General features: G+C 39.4%; 1 protein-coding gene across 5 annotated transcripts in view; it reads right to left on the bottom strand.

Moving 5' to 3' along the window:
* Positions 1 to 15,763, bottom strand: part of USP37 (ubiquitin specific peptidase 37) — a gene marked incomplete at its 3' end in the record, with an annotated part of 80,420 nt that overhangs the window by 48,302 nt on the left and 16,355 nt on the right. For 3 of the 5 annotated variants that reach the window (XM_014584232.2, XM_027768337.1, XM_027768336.1), the window contains 1 exon segment: positions 9,466 to 9,637. In XM_014584232.2, coding sequence (XP_014439718.1) covers positions 9,466 to 9,637 — 172 coding nt within the window. 5 annotated transcript variants of the gene reach the window in all.

Here is a 15,763-nt window from a genome sequence, read left to right as displayed (position 1 = left end):
ACAGTGTGGTTTGAGTTCCAGATCCTGTGGCTTAAAAAACAAACTAGGTGCATGTGTATGCCTACTCAAAATCCTGAGAGAGGGAACCAGCAGTTAGCGTAATGGCTATGTCGCTGGACTCCCATGTAGTCGACTGTGGTTCGCGTCCCAGACCCGGTGGCTTAAACTCACGCCGGGTGCGTGTGCATGCGTGCCCAAGATCCCGAGAGGAGAATGGAGGAGAAGGGATTGCGGCGTGACCATCCCCCCTGGGGGGTGATTTCTTGCTTTCTGTCTCTATGTCTCTCTCTGTCTGTCTGGTGAGCGCACACGCCCTATAGCAAAACCCTCTCAAAAAAAAAAAAAAATCCTGAGAGAATGGAAGAGAAGACTGTTGTGTGGTCATCCCCTCTTGAGAGTGCTTTCTCACTTTGTCCCTCTGTCCATTTCTTTATTAAGCTGTCTCTTTTCAGACTAATCTATAAAATAAGTCTCTGTGTGTTATGTAAATACTTTGCAGGGCCTATAGTAATAAATACAAAAATACTTTGAAAAGTATAAAGTATAGAGAACAGCAGATGGTATAACACTTATGTCACTGGACTCCCAAGTAGTAGATCGCAGTTTAAGTCCCAGACCTGGTGGCTAAAAACATGCTGGGCATGTGCGAGTGTGTGCCCAAAAGCCCAAGAGGAGAATGGAGGAAAAGGGATTGCCACATGGCCAGTCATTCTGGGGGGTGATTTATCGCTTTCTGTCTCTCTGTCTCTCTCTCTGTCTCTGGTGAGTACAAATACTTTATAGCAAAAATCTCTTAAAAAAAAAAATAAAGAACAAATACATAAATTTGAAAGAATTGGAAAAAATACTAATATTTTATAAATAGTGTTATCTATAAAAAGGACAACTAATTAACATTTATGAAGATAGAGGTCAGGGACCAGCAGTTAGCGTAATGGCTATGTTGCTGAACTCCCATGTAGTCGATCGCGGTTCAAGTCATGGACCCGATGACTTAAACTCACGCTGGACGCGTGTGCATGCGTGCCCAAGATCCCAAGAGGAGAATGGAGGAAAAGAGACTGCGGCGTGGCCATTCATCCCCCCTGGGGGGTGATTTCTCGCTTTCTGTCTTTCTGGCGAGCGCATGCACCCTATAGCAAAAAATAAAATAAAATAAAATAATGATGAAGGCTGGCAGGTGGAGTGGTGGTTAAAGGCAATGGATTCCCACATGGCCAACCATGGTTCAAGTCTCGGACCTGGTGGCTTGCTTTGTCACTTTCCCTTTCCCTTTTTCTCTATCTCTCTGGTCAAATCAAAAAACAATAACAAATGGAAATAAATAAATAAATCTTAAAAAAAAAAAAGAACTTAAAGAAATTTTAAGATAATATAGAGGCCAGCAGGTGGTATGGTAGTTAAGACACTGGACTTTCACATAGCTGAGTGGAGTTCAAGTCATGGACCTGGTGGCTTCTTTCTTACTTTCCCTCCCTCTCTCTATGTATCTCTTTGCTGAGTGTACCTGCCCTATAGCAAATTTAAAAAAACAGTGATAATAATAAAAATTAAATAGATATTCAAAGTTGGACCTCTAACGTTTTGTATTCCTATATATTTTAGAGACATGAACTTTCTCACACAGATTAATTCAAAGAGTAATGATTTAATCAATATGATGGGTATTACGGAATCAAACAGAGGGCTGGCAAGTGGCATGTTGATTAAATGCCAAAACCCTCATGGCCAACTCCACAGTTCGAGTCGTGAACCTGGTGGCCTGAAAAACATGCCAGGTGTGTGTGCATGCATGACCAAAATCTTGAAAGGGGAATGGAGGAAAAGAGACTGTGGCATAGCCATGTCCCCTGGGGGGAGAGGGATGATTTCTCTCACTTTTCGTCTCTCTATCTCTCTCAGATGAGCACATATGCCTTATAGCAAAAATATCTTTAAAAGAGGTAAAAGAGGGGCTGGCAGGTGGCGTGGTGGTTAAAGGTACTGGACTCCCACATGGCTGACCATGGTTTAAGTTCCAGACCTGGTGGCTTGCTTTCTTACTTTCCCTCTCTCTTTTTTTCTCTCTCTGATCAAACTGGAAAATAATAATAATAATAAATAAAATAAAATTCTTCTTAAAAAAAGGTAAAAGAAAAGAAATAGACATTGTCCCTGACACATTTATAAGAATTTTAAATAGTACTCAATTTCTTGTTTTTCTTTTTTTTAAGAGATTTTTGCTATAGGGCACATGTGCTCTCTGGAGAGACAAAGAAAAACAGAGAGACAGAAAATGAGAAATCACCCCCTAGGGAGGATGGCCTCATCGCAATCCCTTCTCCTCTATCCTCTTCTTGGTATCTTGGGCATGCGTGCACACTCACCTGGCGTGAGTTTTTTAAGCTGTTGGATCCAGGTCTCAAACCATGTCTGACTACATGGGAGTTCAGCAATATAACCACTACTCTATCTGCTGGTCTCTTTTTTTAAGGGAAGCATGTGCTCATCAGAAAGACAGAGAGAGATGGTGAGAGAAAAAGTGAGAAATCATCCTCCGCAGGAGGGATGGCCACACCACAATACTTCTCCTCCATTTTCCTCTTGAGGTTTTGGGCACACACGCACACATACCTGACATGATTTTCAAGCTGCTAGGCCTGGGACTTAAACCGTAATCGGCCAAGTGAGACTCTAACACCTTAACCTTTACCCCACCTGCTGGTCTCAGTATTCAATTTCTTAATTCTAAATTCACTTAACAAACTGACACAGCTCAGTGTTGGTGGCATAAACACAGAAAGAATAGGTACTAAATGACAAGTACAAGTTCTTACTAAAAAAAAAAAATGTGTCATATAGAGCTATTAAGTATAATCAAAGCAGCTCTGCTATGTCTTCATACTCTATAATGTTTTTAATATGTTATATTTAAGTTGAAAAAACTCAAGTAAAAGTTTGTTAGCTATAAAATATTACTACTAACACTGGGCCAGTAGGTGGCATGGGTGATTAAGGTGGCTAGATCTGACATGGTTGATTGCGTGGTTTGAGTTCCGGGCCTGGAAGCTTGAGAAACATGCTGGGTGCATGTGCGTGTGTGTCTAAATTCTCAAGAGGGGAATGGAGAAGGGACTGCAGTGTGGAAATCACCATGGGGGTGTGATTTCTCATTCCTCTCGCCCATCCCTATCTTCCTTGGGTGAGCGCATGTGCCATATAGCAAATTTTAAAATAAATATATTGGTAACAGTGAAATATTGATGAGGACAGAGCTGGAGACTAACAATAATAGTGCAAAATAGTAATAGCATATTCCTAACAAGATGCATGTAAAAAAAAATTATTTTTTAACTTTTGCCATAGGGTGCATGTGCTCACCAGAAAGAGATGGAGAAGGGTAGAGAAAGAGGGACAGTGAGAAATCAACCCCTGGGGGGATGGCCATGCCACAGTCTCTTCTCCATTTTCCTCTTAGGATTTTGGACATGCACACACACACCCAGTGTGATTTTCAAGCCACGAGGTCCTGTACACGAACTGCGAAGTCAGCCATGTGGGATCCAGCACCTTAACCACCATGCCCTGCTGGCCATACGTGTAAATACATTAAAAAAAATCAAAACACATTTTAAATGAAAGGGGTTAGCTGGGGAATCTGTTCACAATGTGTGATTTCCTATGGAGCTCGGCTTTCACAGCAAGAATAAAACCTCAGAATAAGTTTCACATAGACAGGCAAGTCACTAAGACTGATGTGACAAGATAATTTTCCCAAGAGTAATTTAATTTACATCCATCTCCTTTTATAGTCATAATCTTCATTTTCTACTCATAAGTTCAAGTCATCAGTTAATTTCAAATTTTCCTTTCTAATTTGGATGCTTTTTCATTTATTTTTCTTGCTTAATTGTTCTGACTATGGTTTTTAGTACTATATTGAGTAAAAACAGCAAGGGCAGGCAATCCTGTCTGGTTATCAATCTTAGGGAAAAAGCTTTGTTTTTCACCACTGAATGTGATATTAGCATGGCCTATTCACGTAGTCTTTATAATATGTTCAGGTAGTTTCTTTCTAACTCCTAGTTTGTTCAGCAGTTCCATCTTGAAAGGATAAGGATGCTGAATTTTGTCAAATTCTTTTTCTTGCATCAACTGAGATGATCACATGGTTTTTATCTTTTACTCTTTTGATGTGGTACATTATTACAGAGACCAATTTTCTTATGTTGAACTGTGCTTGCATTCCAGAAATAAACCCCACGTGGTCACTGAGATGCACATGGTCTTTTCAATGTGCTGTTGAATTCAGTTTTCTAGTATTTTCTTATACATATTTGTTTATATATAGTAAAAAATACATTTAAATGTGCTTTCATAAGTTAGAATAGGCTCAAATGCTATTCAAATCCACATAACTTAGGTAAAATCTTTAGTAAAGGGACCAGCAGATGGCTATGTCTGTCTACATCACTGGACTCTCATGTAGTTGACCACTGTTTGAGTCTAAGACCCAGTGGCTTAAACTCACGCCAGGCGTGTGTGCATGCGTGCCCAAGATCCTGAGAGGAGAGTGGAGAAGGGATTGAGGTGTGGCCATCTCCCCTGGCGGGGGGTGATTTCTCACTCTCTGTCTCTCTGTCTTCGTCTTTCTGATGAGGGCACATTCCTCAGAGCAAAAACCTCTCCCCTCAAAAACAAATCTCCAGTAAAAATAATTTTTAATTTTTACAGAATTACTTACTTATTTATTACTTATTATTTTTTACTTTGACGAGAAAGAGAAAGGGAAAGCAAGAAAGCAAATCACCAGGTCTGCGACTTAAAACCGTGGTCGGCCATGTGTGAATCCAGTGCCTTTATCCACCATGCCACCTGCGGGTCCCAGTAAAACTAATTTTAAATTATAAATATAAATTTAAATGTCTTCAGAATTTTTAGCATGTGGGGATCAGCAAGTGGTGTGGTGGTTAAGGCATTGGACACTCCCATATGGCTGCCCATGGTTCAAGTCCCGTACCTGGTAGTTTGCTTTCTCACTTTCTCTCTCCTCTTTGTGTGAATGTCTCTCTCTAGTCAAATTAAAATAAAATAAATGATTAAATTAAATTAATTCTTAAAAAAAAAAAAAAGAAAAGAATTTTTGGCATGTGAATCAAGGACCCAAATGGCCTCTGTTCTAAATAGCCATCCTGGGTGGGTGCCACATAGACAAAAGCTTAGAATGCATGCAAAATCCTCTTATGTCCAGTAATTCAGTCTTTATTTCTTTTTTTAAAAATTATTTTATTTAATGTTATTTATTATTATTTTTCAGTCTGATCAGAGAGAAACAAAGAGAGAGGGAAAGTGAGAAAGCAAGCTACCAGATCTGAGACTCGAACCACCACTGGCCACATGAGGGTCCAGCACTTCGAACCACAATGCCATGTGCTGGCTCCTCAGTCTTTAAATAAAAGAAGACTAATAGAGGGCTAGCTTGGGTTTCCTTTACTTCAAAGGAAAACAACTCCAGTAGCCTTATTTCCTTAAATAACTCAAAAAGAATGATTAAAAGCAAATACATGGGATACATGTAAATAGAGTAAATATTTATAATTAAACTTGTCATCATTTTTACATTTTTCAAAGTAGTTTAAATTTTAAAGACATAATGTGTTAAATTAACTAATAGGAATTAAATGCTTTAATTATTTCTAAATATTAAAACATTACTAAACATTATATATTAAGTCAAAGTTTAAGTGTCTGTTCTTTTTTTTTTTATTTTGAGAGGTTTTTGCTATAGGGCGCGTGCACTCGCCAGACAGAGAGAGACAGAGAGACAGAAAGCGAGAAATCATCCCCCAGGGGGGATGGCCACGCCGCAATCCCTTCTTCTCCATTCTCCTCTCGGGATCTTGGGCACGCACACACTTGCGCCCAGCGTGAGTTTAAGCCACCGGGTCCAGGACTCGAACCATAGTCGACTACGTGGGAGTCCAGCGACATAGCCATTACACTAACTGCTGGTCCCAAGTGTCTGTTCTTTTGAGATAGGAACGCCAGGGTGCAAGAGTGATCAGGTCCACACTTGTAGTGACACATGGGTTTTTGTCCCACACTCAGGAAGAATGAGAGTCACAGACAGAGAGTAGATAGAGCAAAGAGGGGAATGTATTAAAAGAGGGGAAGAAAAAGAGAGCTCCCGAGAAAGGAGGGACCCTAGAAAATGGATTGCCCTCTATTATTTTGCTAAGGATTTCTGTATTAATATTAATCAAGGATATAGGTCTACAGTGTAGTTATTTTTTTTAAAAAATGCTAGTCAGAATGCTAGTCGGAAGATGGAATAATTAGTGCTCACCTGCATGAAGTCTGTTTTGATGGACTGCATCTAGAAACAACCTCATTTCCTCTGCATCCTTACTTGGTACTTTGTCAATAGACAAGAAGCTGTTATCTTGAAGAGTTAACATTAGGCGGCTTTGTTTTGCTCCACTGGGTCGAAGCACCACATTTTTAATATTATGACTTAGCTGATCAAGACAAAAGGAAAATTACCTTACTATCAAAAACATATAAAGAAGTTTAAATGACATAACAAATACTAAATTTTATATTTTCCAAGTTACATTTATCATTCTCCCCACAGTAATTTATTTTATAACCAAAAGGAATTCTGATGTGTCAATACATTTAAATCAAGATTTAACTTTTAGGAGATGCAAATACATAAAATTCATTTTACAAAGTTATCTGAGCACTCTTGATCTTATTATGATAGGAAATTCTATATTCTCAGATACAATTACAAAGTTATAAACTATAAAAACTAGTGAGTTAACAATTTGGGGGGCTTGCATGGTTACACTATCACCAGTTTAGAAAAGAAAGTGGGTTAGCACCTTCCTCTCACTCTCCTTTTTTTACATTTGACAAATCATTTAGGCAGCTACATTGTAAATGGATATGTCATACTATAATTCTTAAAAGAATTACAAATTATCAGGACCAGCAGTTGGTGTAATGGCTATGTGGCTGGACTCCCATGTAGTCAACCGCAGTTTGAGTCCCGGACCCAGTGGCTTAAACTCATGCCAGGCATGTGTGCTTGCATGCCCAAGATCCCGAGAGAAGAATGGAGGAGAAGGGGCTGCGGCATGTCCATTCCCCCTGAGGGGTGATTTCTTACTTTCTGTCTCTCTGTCTCTCTGGCGAGCACGCATACCATACAGCAAAAGCATCTCCAAAAAAAAAAGAATTTCAAATTATCAATAATGTATCAAAAATAAGGGGTTTTTTTCGTACCTATGCTTGCCAGAGAGAGAAAAAGCAGCCTTCAATGGGGAGTGGTCTTGTGGCAATTTCTTTACCTCCATTTTTCCATCCTGTCAGAATTTTGCACAAGCACACACATGTGCCTGATATGTTTTTAAAGCCACCAAGGCAAGTATTTGAACCTCAGTCATCCATGTAGGACCCAACCGCCTTAACCACTGTGCTATAGGACTTGCCCTCAAAAATCTTTAGGCAAAATGCCATTTCTTTCCTTTTTTAACTATCTAAGCAGACTCAACTTTCATTTAATCAGAAAAATCATGAGTACCCAGGAACTCATATCAGCTTATTAATACTGTCCCTTAATCCTCTCCAGAACTGGCTCAATAATTTATCTTAGATTTCCCGAGACTTTGGATATGTGCTATAAAGTGGTAACTTTTATTTTTTCTTGAATAAAATTTTCCAAATATAAATTAATAAATCTTACAGTTTATTACTTAAATAATTCCTGCTAGTCAGGTAGCCTTATTCTCTAATATTCTCCATCAGCAAGTATAGACAATGGTTGCCAAAACTGCCTGTTGCTGAAGACATACCTTTGGCGCACCATACAGAAATATATAATGGCCCACTGTGGCACAGGCAGCAGGGCACCACTTTAAAATGGTACGGTCATACAGGAGGCCCAGGTTTGGATCCCAGGCCAACCTAAACATGTCAATTGTGTCTGTAGACAACTATGATTCTGGTTGTCTGGGAGGCTGGGGGAGGATCACAGTACAGCAAGATCCACTCAGGGGTGCCTTTCTCTTTCTCTCTCATCAAACAAACAAATTGTAAATAAATAAATGAAAGAGAGGCTAGATGGTGGTGCAATGGTAAAACACTATACTCTGAAAGGCTGACCCACATGGCAAGGCTTTGAGTTTGACACTTCTCAAGTACACCTGTATCCACAATCTGGAGTTGACCGGGGGTGGATCATGGTTTCAGGACCCTGTTGGGGTCCTGTCTCTAGCTCTTGCTCTCTCTTGCATGGAAGAAGTAAGCAAAAGAAAAAAGTATAACTTTCAGGGTTTTTTTAAAAATTTTTTATTTAACTTTATTTATTTTAATTTGACCATAGAGGTACAGAGTGAGAGAGAGAGAAAAAGCAAGCTGCCAGGTCTGGGACGCAAACCATGGTCAGTCATGTCAGAGTCCAGCACCCTTAACCACCATGCCTCCTGCTAGCGCCAGTTTCTAAATTAGGAAGAACTGATCTCTGTCAATTTTTAGGTAAGAATGAAAAAACAGGGCCAGCAGGTGGCATGGTTCCTCAGTCTTTAAATAAAAGAAGACTAATAGAGGGCTAGCTTGGGTTTCCTTTACTTCAAAGGAAAACAACTCCAGTAGCCTTATTTCCTTAAATAACTCAAAAAGAATGATTAAAAGCAAATACATGGGATACATGTAAATAGAGTAAATATTTATAATTAAACTTGTCATCATTTTTACATTTTTCAAAGTAGTTTAAATTTTAAAGACATAATGTGTTAAATTAACTAATAGGAATTAAATGCTTTAATTATTTCTAAATATTAAAACATTATTAAACATTATTTATTAAGTCAAAGTTTAAGTGTCTGTTCTTTTTTTTTTTATTTTGAGAGGTTTTTGCTATAGGGCGCGTGCACTCGCCAGACAGAGAGAGACAGAGAGACAGAAAGCGAGAAATCATCCCCCAGGGGGGATGGCCACGCCGCAATCCCTTCTTCTCCATTCTCCTCTCGGGATCTTGGGCACGCACACACTTGCGCCCAGCGTGAGTTTAAGCCACCGGGTCCAGGACTCGAACCATAGTCGACTACGTGGGAGTCCAGCGACATAGCCATTACACTAACTGCTGGTCCCAAGTGTCTGTTCTTTTGAGATAGGAACGCCAGGGTGCAAGAGTGATCAGGTCCACACTTGTAGTGACACATGGGTTTTTGTCCCACACTCAGGAAGAATGAGAGTCACAGACAGAGAGTAGATAGAGCAAAGAGGGGAATGTATTAAAAGAGGGGAAGAAAAAGAGAGCTCCCGAGAAAGGAGGGACCCTAGAAAATGGATTGCCCTCTATTATTTTGCTAAGGATTTCTGTATTAATATTAATCAAGGATATAGGTCTACAGTGTAGTTATTTTTTTTAAAAAATGCTAGTCAGAATGCTAGTCGGAAGATGGAATAATTAGTGCTCACCTGCATGAAGTCTGTTTTGATGGACTGCATCTAGAAACAACCTCATTTCCTCTGCATCCTTACTTGGTACTTTGTCAATAGACAAGAAGCTGTTATCTTGAAGAGTTAACATTAGGCGGCTTTGTTTTGCTCCACTGGGTCGAAGCACCACATTTTTAATATTATGACTTAGCTGATCAAGACAAAAGGAAAATTACCTTACTATCAAAAACATATAAAGAAGTTTAAATGACATAACAAATACTAAATTTTATATTTTCCAAGTTACATTTATCATTCTCCCCACAGTAATTTATTTTATAACCAAAAGGAATTCTGATGTGTCAATACATTTAAATCAAGATTTAACTTTTAGGAGATGCAAATACATAAAATTCATTTTACAAAGTTATCTGAGCACTCTTGATCTTATTATGATAGGAAATTCTATATTCTCAGATACAATTACAAAGTTATAAACTATAAAAACTAGTGAGTTAACAATTTGGGGGGCTTGCATGGTTACACTATCACCAGTTTAGAAAAGAAAGTGGGTTAGCACCTTCCTCTCACTCTCCTTTTTTTACATTTGACAAATCATTTAGGCAGCTACATTGTAAATGGATATGTCATACTATAATTCTTAAAAGAATTACAAATTATCAGGACCAGCAGTTGGTGTAATGGCTATGTGGCTGGACTCCCATGTAGTCAACCGCAGTTTGAGTGCCGGACCCAGTGGCTTAAACTCATGCCAGGCATGTGTGCTTGCATGCCCAAGATCCCGAGAGAAGAATGGAGGAGAAGGGGCTGCGGCATGTCCATTCCCCCTGAGGGGTGATTTCTTACTTTCTGTCTCTCTGTCTCTCTGGCGAGCACGCATACCATACAGCAAAAGCATCTCCAAAAAAAAAAGAATTTCAAATTATCAATAATGTATCAAAAATAAGGGGTTTTTTTCGTACCTATGCTTGCCAGAGAGAGAAAAAGCAGCCTTCAATGGGGAGTGGTCTTGTGGCAATTTCTTTACCTCCATTTTTCCATCCTGTCAGAATTTTGCACAAGCACACACATGTGCCTGATATGTTTTTAAAGCCACCAAGGCAAGTATTTGAACCTCAGTCATCCATGTAGGACCCAACCGCCTTAACCACTGTGCTATAGGACTTGCCCTCAAAAATCTTTAGGCAAAATGCCATTTCTTTCCTTTTTTAACTATCTAAGCAGACTCAACTTTCATTTAATCAGAAAAATCATGAGTACCCAGGAACTCATATCAGCTTATTAATACTGTCCCTTAATCCTCTCCAGAACTGGCTCAATAATTTATCTTAGATTTCCCGAGACTTTGGATATGTGCTATAAAGTGGTAACTTTTATTTTTTCTTGAATAAAATTTTCCAAATATAAATTAATAAATCTTACAGTTTATTACTTAAATAATTCCTGCTAGTCAGGTAGCCTTATTCTCTAATATTCTCCATCAGCAAGTATAGACAATGGTTGCCAAAACTGCCTGTTGCTGAAGACATACCTTTGGCGCACCATACAGAAATATATAATGGCCCACTGTGGCACAGGCAGCAGGGCACCACTTTAAAATGGTACGGTCATACAGGAGGCCCAGGTTTGGATCCCAGGCCAACCTAAACATGTCAATTGTGTCTGTAGACAACTATGATTCTGGTTGTCTGGGAGGCTGGGGGAGGATCACAGTACAGCAAGATCCACTCAGGGGTGCCTTTCTCTTTCTCTCTCATCAAACAAACAAATTGTAAATAAATAAATGAAAGAGAGGCTAGATGGTGGTGCAATGGTAAAACACTATACTCTGAAAGGCTGACCCACATGGCAAGGCTTTGAGTTTGACACTTCTCAAGTACACCTGTATCCACAATCTGGAGTTGACCGGGGGTGGATCATGGTTTCAGGACCCTGTTGGGGTCCTGTCTCTAGCTCTTGCTCTCTCTTGCATGGAAGAAGTAAGCAAAAGAAAAAAGTATAACTTTCAGGGTTTTTTTAAAAATTTTTTATTTAACTTTATTTATTTTAATTTGACCATAGAGGTACAGAGTGAGAGAGAGAGAAAAAGCAAGCTGCCAGGTCTGGGACGCAAACCATGGTCAGTCATGTCAGAGTCCAGCACCCTTAACCACCATGCCTCCTGCTAGCGCCAGTTTCTAAATTAGGAAGAACTGATCTCTGTCAATTTTTAGGTAAGAATGAAAAACAGGGCCAGCAGGTGGCATGGTGGTGAAGACAGCTGGTTCCCACATGACCAACTGTGTGGTTTGGAGTCCTGGACCCAGTGGCTTGAAAAATACTCCGGTGCATATGCAAGTGTGTCCAAAATCCCAAGAGAAGAATGGAGGAGAAAGGGTTGCAGTGTGGCCATCCCCATTGGTGGATACTTTTTTACTTTAGCCTCCTCTGTGTATACAGTGAGCGCACTCACCATATAACAAAACCAAAAAAAGAAACAAAAGACAATTGAACCAATTTATATTTAAATTAAAACGACAAATTTTTTTTAGCATCATAGCAGGTGTTAACCTCACATTCTTGAGTAGAAATTCTCTAGTAAAACAGTAATTAGCTTTTTACTTTAACTTCAAAATAAACAATTTAGTATGCAAAATGAAAGTAGATAACATAAAGGCATAATTTCAGTCAATTTACACTTTTTAAAAATTAAATATAAGAAAGGTTTATTTATTAACAAAAAAGATGAGAATAATATTAAACTTTGTCTCTTTAGCAACTGAAAATTCCATCTGGTCCCACAATTTCAGTAACTTTCCATAGGTAAGAATTCCTAACCTCCTCTGTCCTAAGTTCTGGCTTCTCCGTTAGAGTTCCATTTGTGTTTACCTACATTTTATGCCTGATATTTCAGATAGCTCATCTCTCTCAATCCTCACGCCCTTATTCTTTACCTCTGAACAGGCTCCCTATGACAGAGAACATAAAAGGTACGACTATCCACTCATAAACTTGGAAATCTCCTCAGATTCCTTTTTTGTTGTTGTTGTTGGAGAGGTTTTCTTTTTTTTTTTCTATAGGATGCATGCGCTCACCAGAAAGAGAGACAGGGAGACAGAAAGCGAGAAATCACCCCCTGGGAGGATGGCCACTCCGCAATCCCTTCTCCTCCATTCTCCTCTCAGGATCTTGGGTATGCACGTACACACGCCTGGCGTGTTTAAGTCACTGGGTCCGGGACTTGAACCGCAATCGACTACATGGGAGTTCAGCAACATAGCCATTATGCAAACTACTGGTCCCTCAGACTCCTTTTTATCATAGTTTGTTCTTTAGTTTTTTGTCATAGGACATGAATACTCAACAGAGAGAGAAATACTCACTAGAGACAGAGACAGTGCAAGGGAAAAGTGATAAATCACTCCTTGGCAGGGATGGCCACACCACAATTCCTTCTCCTCCAGTTTCCTCCTGGGATTTTGGGCATGCATATACACACATGCCTGGTGTTATTTTTAAGCTGTCAGGACAAGGACTTGAACCACAGTCGAATAAGGCATGTGCACTTGTGGGGGTAGGGGGAAGGTGGTGAGAAGTTACCCTCTAGAGAGATGGTCACACTGCAATCCCTTCTCCTCCATTCTTCTTTCAGGATTTTGGGCACACACACATATTCCCAGAATATTTTTCAAGCCACAGGGTCTGGGACTCAAATCATGCTGTCTGTCATGTGGGATCCAGTCACCCTAATTTCCATGCCACCTGCTGGCCCCCTAGACTGCCTTTGTACTCACCTTCCAAACCAAGTAAGTTTCATCATGAAATGTTTTTTTTTTTAAAAAATATAATTATTTTATTGAGCTTTATTTATTTATTTACTTATTTATTTTAATTTGACCAGAGAGGGAGAGAGAGAGAGAGAGAAAGTGAGAAAGCAAGCCACCAGGTCCGGGACTCGAACTATGGTTGGCCATGTGGGAGTCCAGTGCCCTTATCCATCATGCCACCTGCTGTCCTCCCCCTTCTTTTTTTTAATAATTATTTTATTGAGCTTTATTTATCTATCTATTTATTTATTTATTTTAATTTGACCAGCATCATGAAATGTTTTCAAATCATCTTTTCTCTTGTTTTCTTTTTACTGCCTTTTCCTTTATGTGGGACTACCATCTTTCATAGTAACTCCCACAGCCTCTACACTTCTACCACTGACTCCCCACTGTCCATTTATTTTAAAATAATTCTCTAGTAGGATCCAGTGGCATAAAACTCACACTGGGTGCGTTTGCATGTGTGCCCAAAATCCCAAGAGAAAATGAATGAGAAGGGATTGTAGTGTGGCCATCCCTCCTGGGGGGTGATTTCTCGCTTCTTTCTCTGTCTCTCCATCAAGCATCCACACCCTACAGCGAAAATCTCTCTCAAACAAACAAACAAAAAAACCTCTCTGGTTTCCTATTGATTCACACATGTGTATTCTCATGTACAGAAATCACGTCTACCTAGTTTGGCAAATTTCTATTTATTCTCTAGATTCTCAGAGCAAAAACACTTGTGTTGTATCAGTATTTTTGAAAATTTCGTACACCTAAAAATACACCTGGTTACTATTAAGTTTGAAAGGAATGGTGTCTCATTCAGCTCTCTATTCTTAGCCCTTAGCCCAGCGTCCACAACAGTAACCTATAGGTGGTTAACAAATGAATGTTAGATGCAAACTGATACATTAATAGAACTGAAATGCGACTGGAATCACTGGTGGATCATTATGTTCCTAAACATCTATGTTGACTTAAATATGAGAAGACTTCAAAAGTTTGTGAAAAAAATGGAATTAAAGTATAACTTTGTTTTGATGCCAAAAAATATGAAATTGATGCAAAATATATTCATAATATACAATTTTCATGAACTTTTTGAAGATTTCATTTATTTGATTATTTACTCAGTCTAATATAAGCATAGGACCTTAAAAGAAAAAAAAAGGGCAATGAATATATACAAATTAGTCACAAATTATTATTTAAGAATATCTTTAGGGACCAGCAGTTGGTATAATGGCTATGTCACTGGACTCCCATGTAGGCAACAGCGGTTCAAGTCCCACACCTGGTGGCTTAAACTCACGGCGGGCACGTATGCGTGCATGCCCAAGATCCTGAGAGGAGAATAGAGACGGCATTGTGGTGTGGCTATCCCACAAGGGGGTGATTTCTTGCTTTCTGTCTCTCTCTGTCTTTCTGGCAAGTGCGTGTGCCCTATAGCAAAAAACTCTCTCAAAAAAAAAAAGAATATCAAAGGCAATTTATTTTCGCGGTTCAAAAGCAGAAATGAATACAAATTTTATCACAGATTGGGTTTTCAAGCATAAAGTTATATATTACTCTTTAATAAAATACTTTAGTCTAGAAATAAATACTATACTTCGTATTATCTAATTAATAAATATAGAATTTTTAAGTTGCAGAAAAATATAAGATATTCTGTTCTTAAATTCAACTCATCTCAAAATAAGTAACTCTTGGGGCCAGTAGATGGAGAAGCAGTTAAGTCGCCGGACTCCCTCCTACAAGGCCAACTGTGGTTAGAGTCCTGGACCCAATGACTTCAAACTCATGCCAGACATAGGTACATTCAAAGAAGGAACTCGTGGTGTGGCTATCCCCATGGTGGGTGATTTCTCACTTTCTGTCTCTCTGGCAAGCACATGTGCCCTCTAGCAAAAAGATCTCTCTAACAGGAAAAAAAAAAAGAGAGAGAGAGGATAACTCTTGGTTGCACAAGAGAAACAGTATAGAAATAAAATCAAAATTGGGACCAGCAGTTGGTGTGGCTTAATGGCTAACTGAACTCCCATGCAGTTGACCACGGTTCAAGTCCCGGACTCGTTGGCTTAAATTCACTCCGGGCGTGTGCGTGTGCATGCCCAAGATCCCGAGAGGAGGCTGGAGGAGAAGGGATTGTGGTGTGGCCATCCCCTGTGAGGGGTGATTACTTGTTTTCTATCTGTCTGTCTCTGTCTTTCTGGCAAGTGTATGTGCCCTATAGCAAAAATCTCTCCAAAAAATAAATAAATAAAATAAAAACAAAATTAATTGGGGCTGGCAGGTGGCATGGTAGCTAAGGCGCTGAACTCCTATATAGCCAACTGTGGTTAGAGTCTCAGACTTAGGGGCTTCCTTTGTCATTTTCCCTCTCTGTGTCTTGCTCTAGTCAAATAAAAAAAAAAAAATTAATCATCATTTAAATTTGACCAGAGAGGGACAGAGGGGGAGGGGGAAAGTGAGAGACAGAAAGTAAAAAAGCAAGCTGCCAGGTCCAGGATTCAAACCATGGT

The sequence above is a fragment of the Tupaia chinensis genome, unplaced genomic scaffold, assembly GCF_000334495.1.
Source record: "Tupaia chinensis unplaced genomic scaffold, TupChi_1.0 Scaffold145907_1, whole genome shotgun sequence".
Taxonomy (NCBI): domain Eukaryota; kingdom Metazoa; phylum Chordata; class Mammalia; order Scandentia; family Tupaiidae; genus Tupaia; species Tupaia belangeri.
Note: the sequence above shows the minus strand (reverse complement) of the source record. Positions and strands in the feature narration are given on the sequence as shown.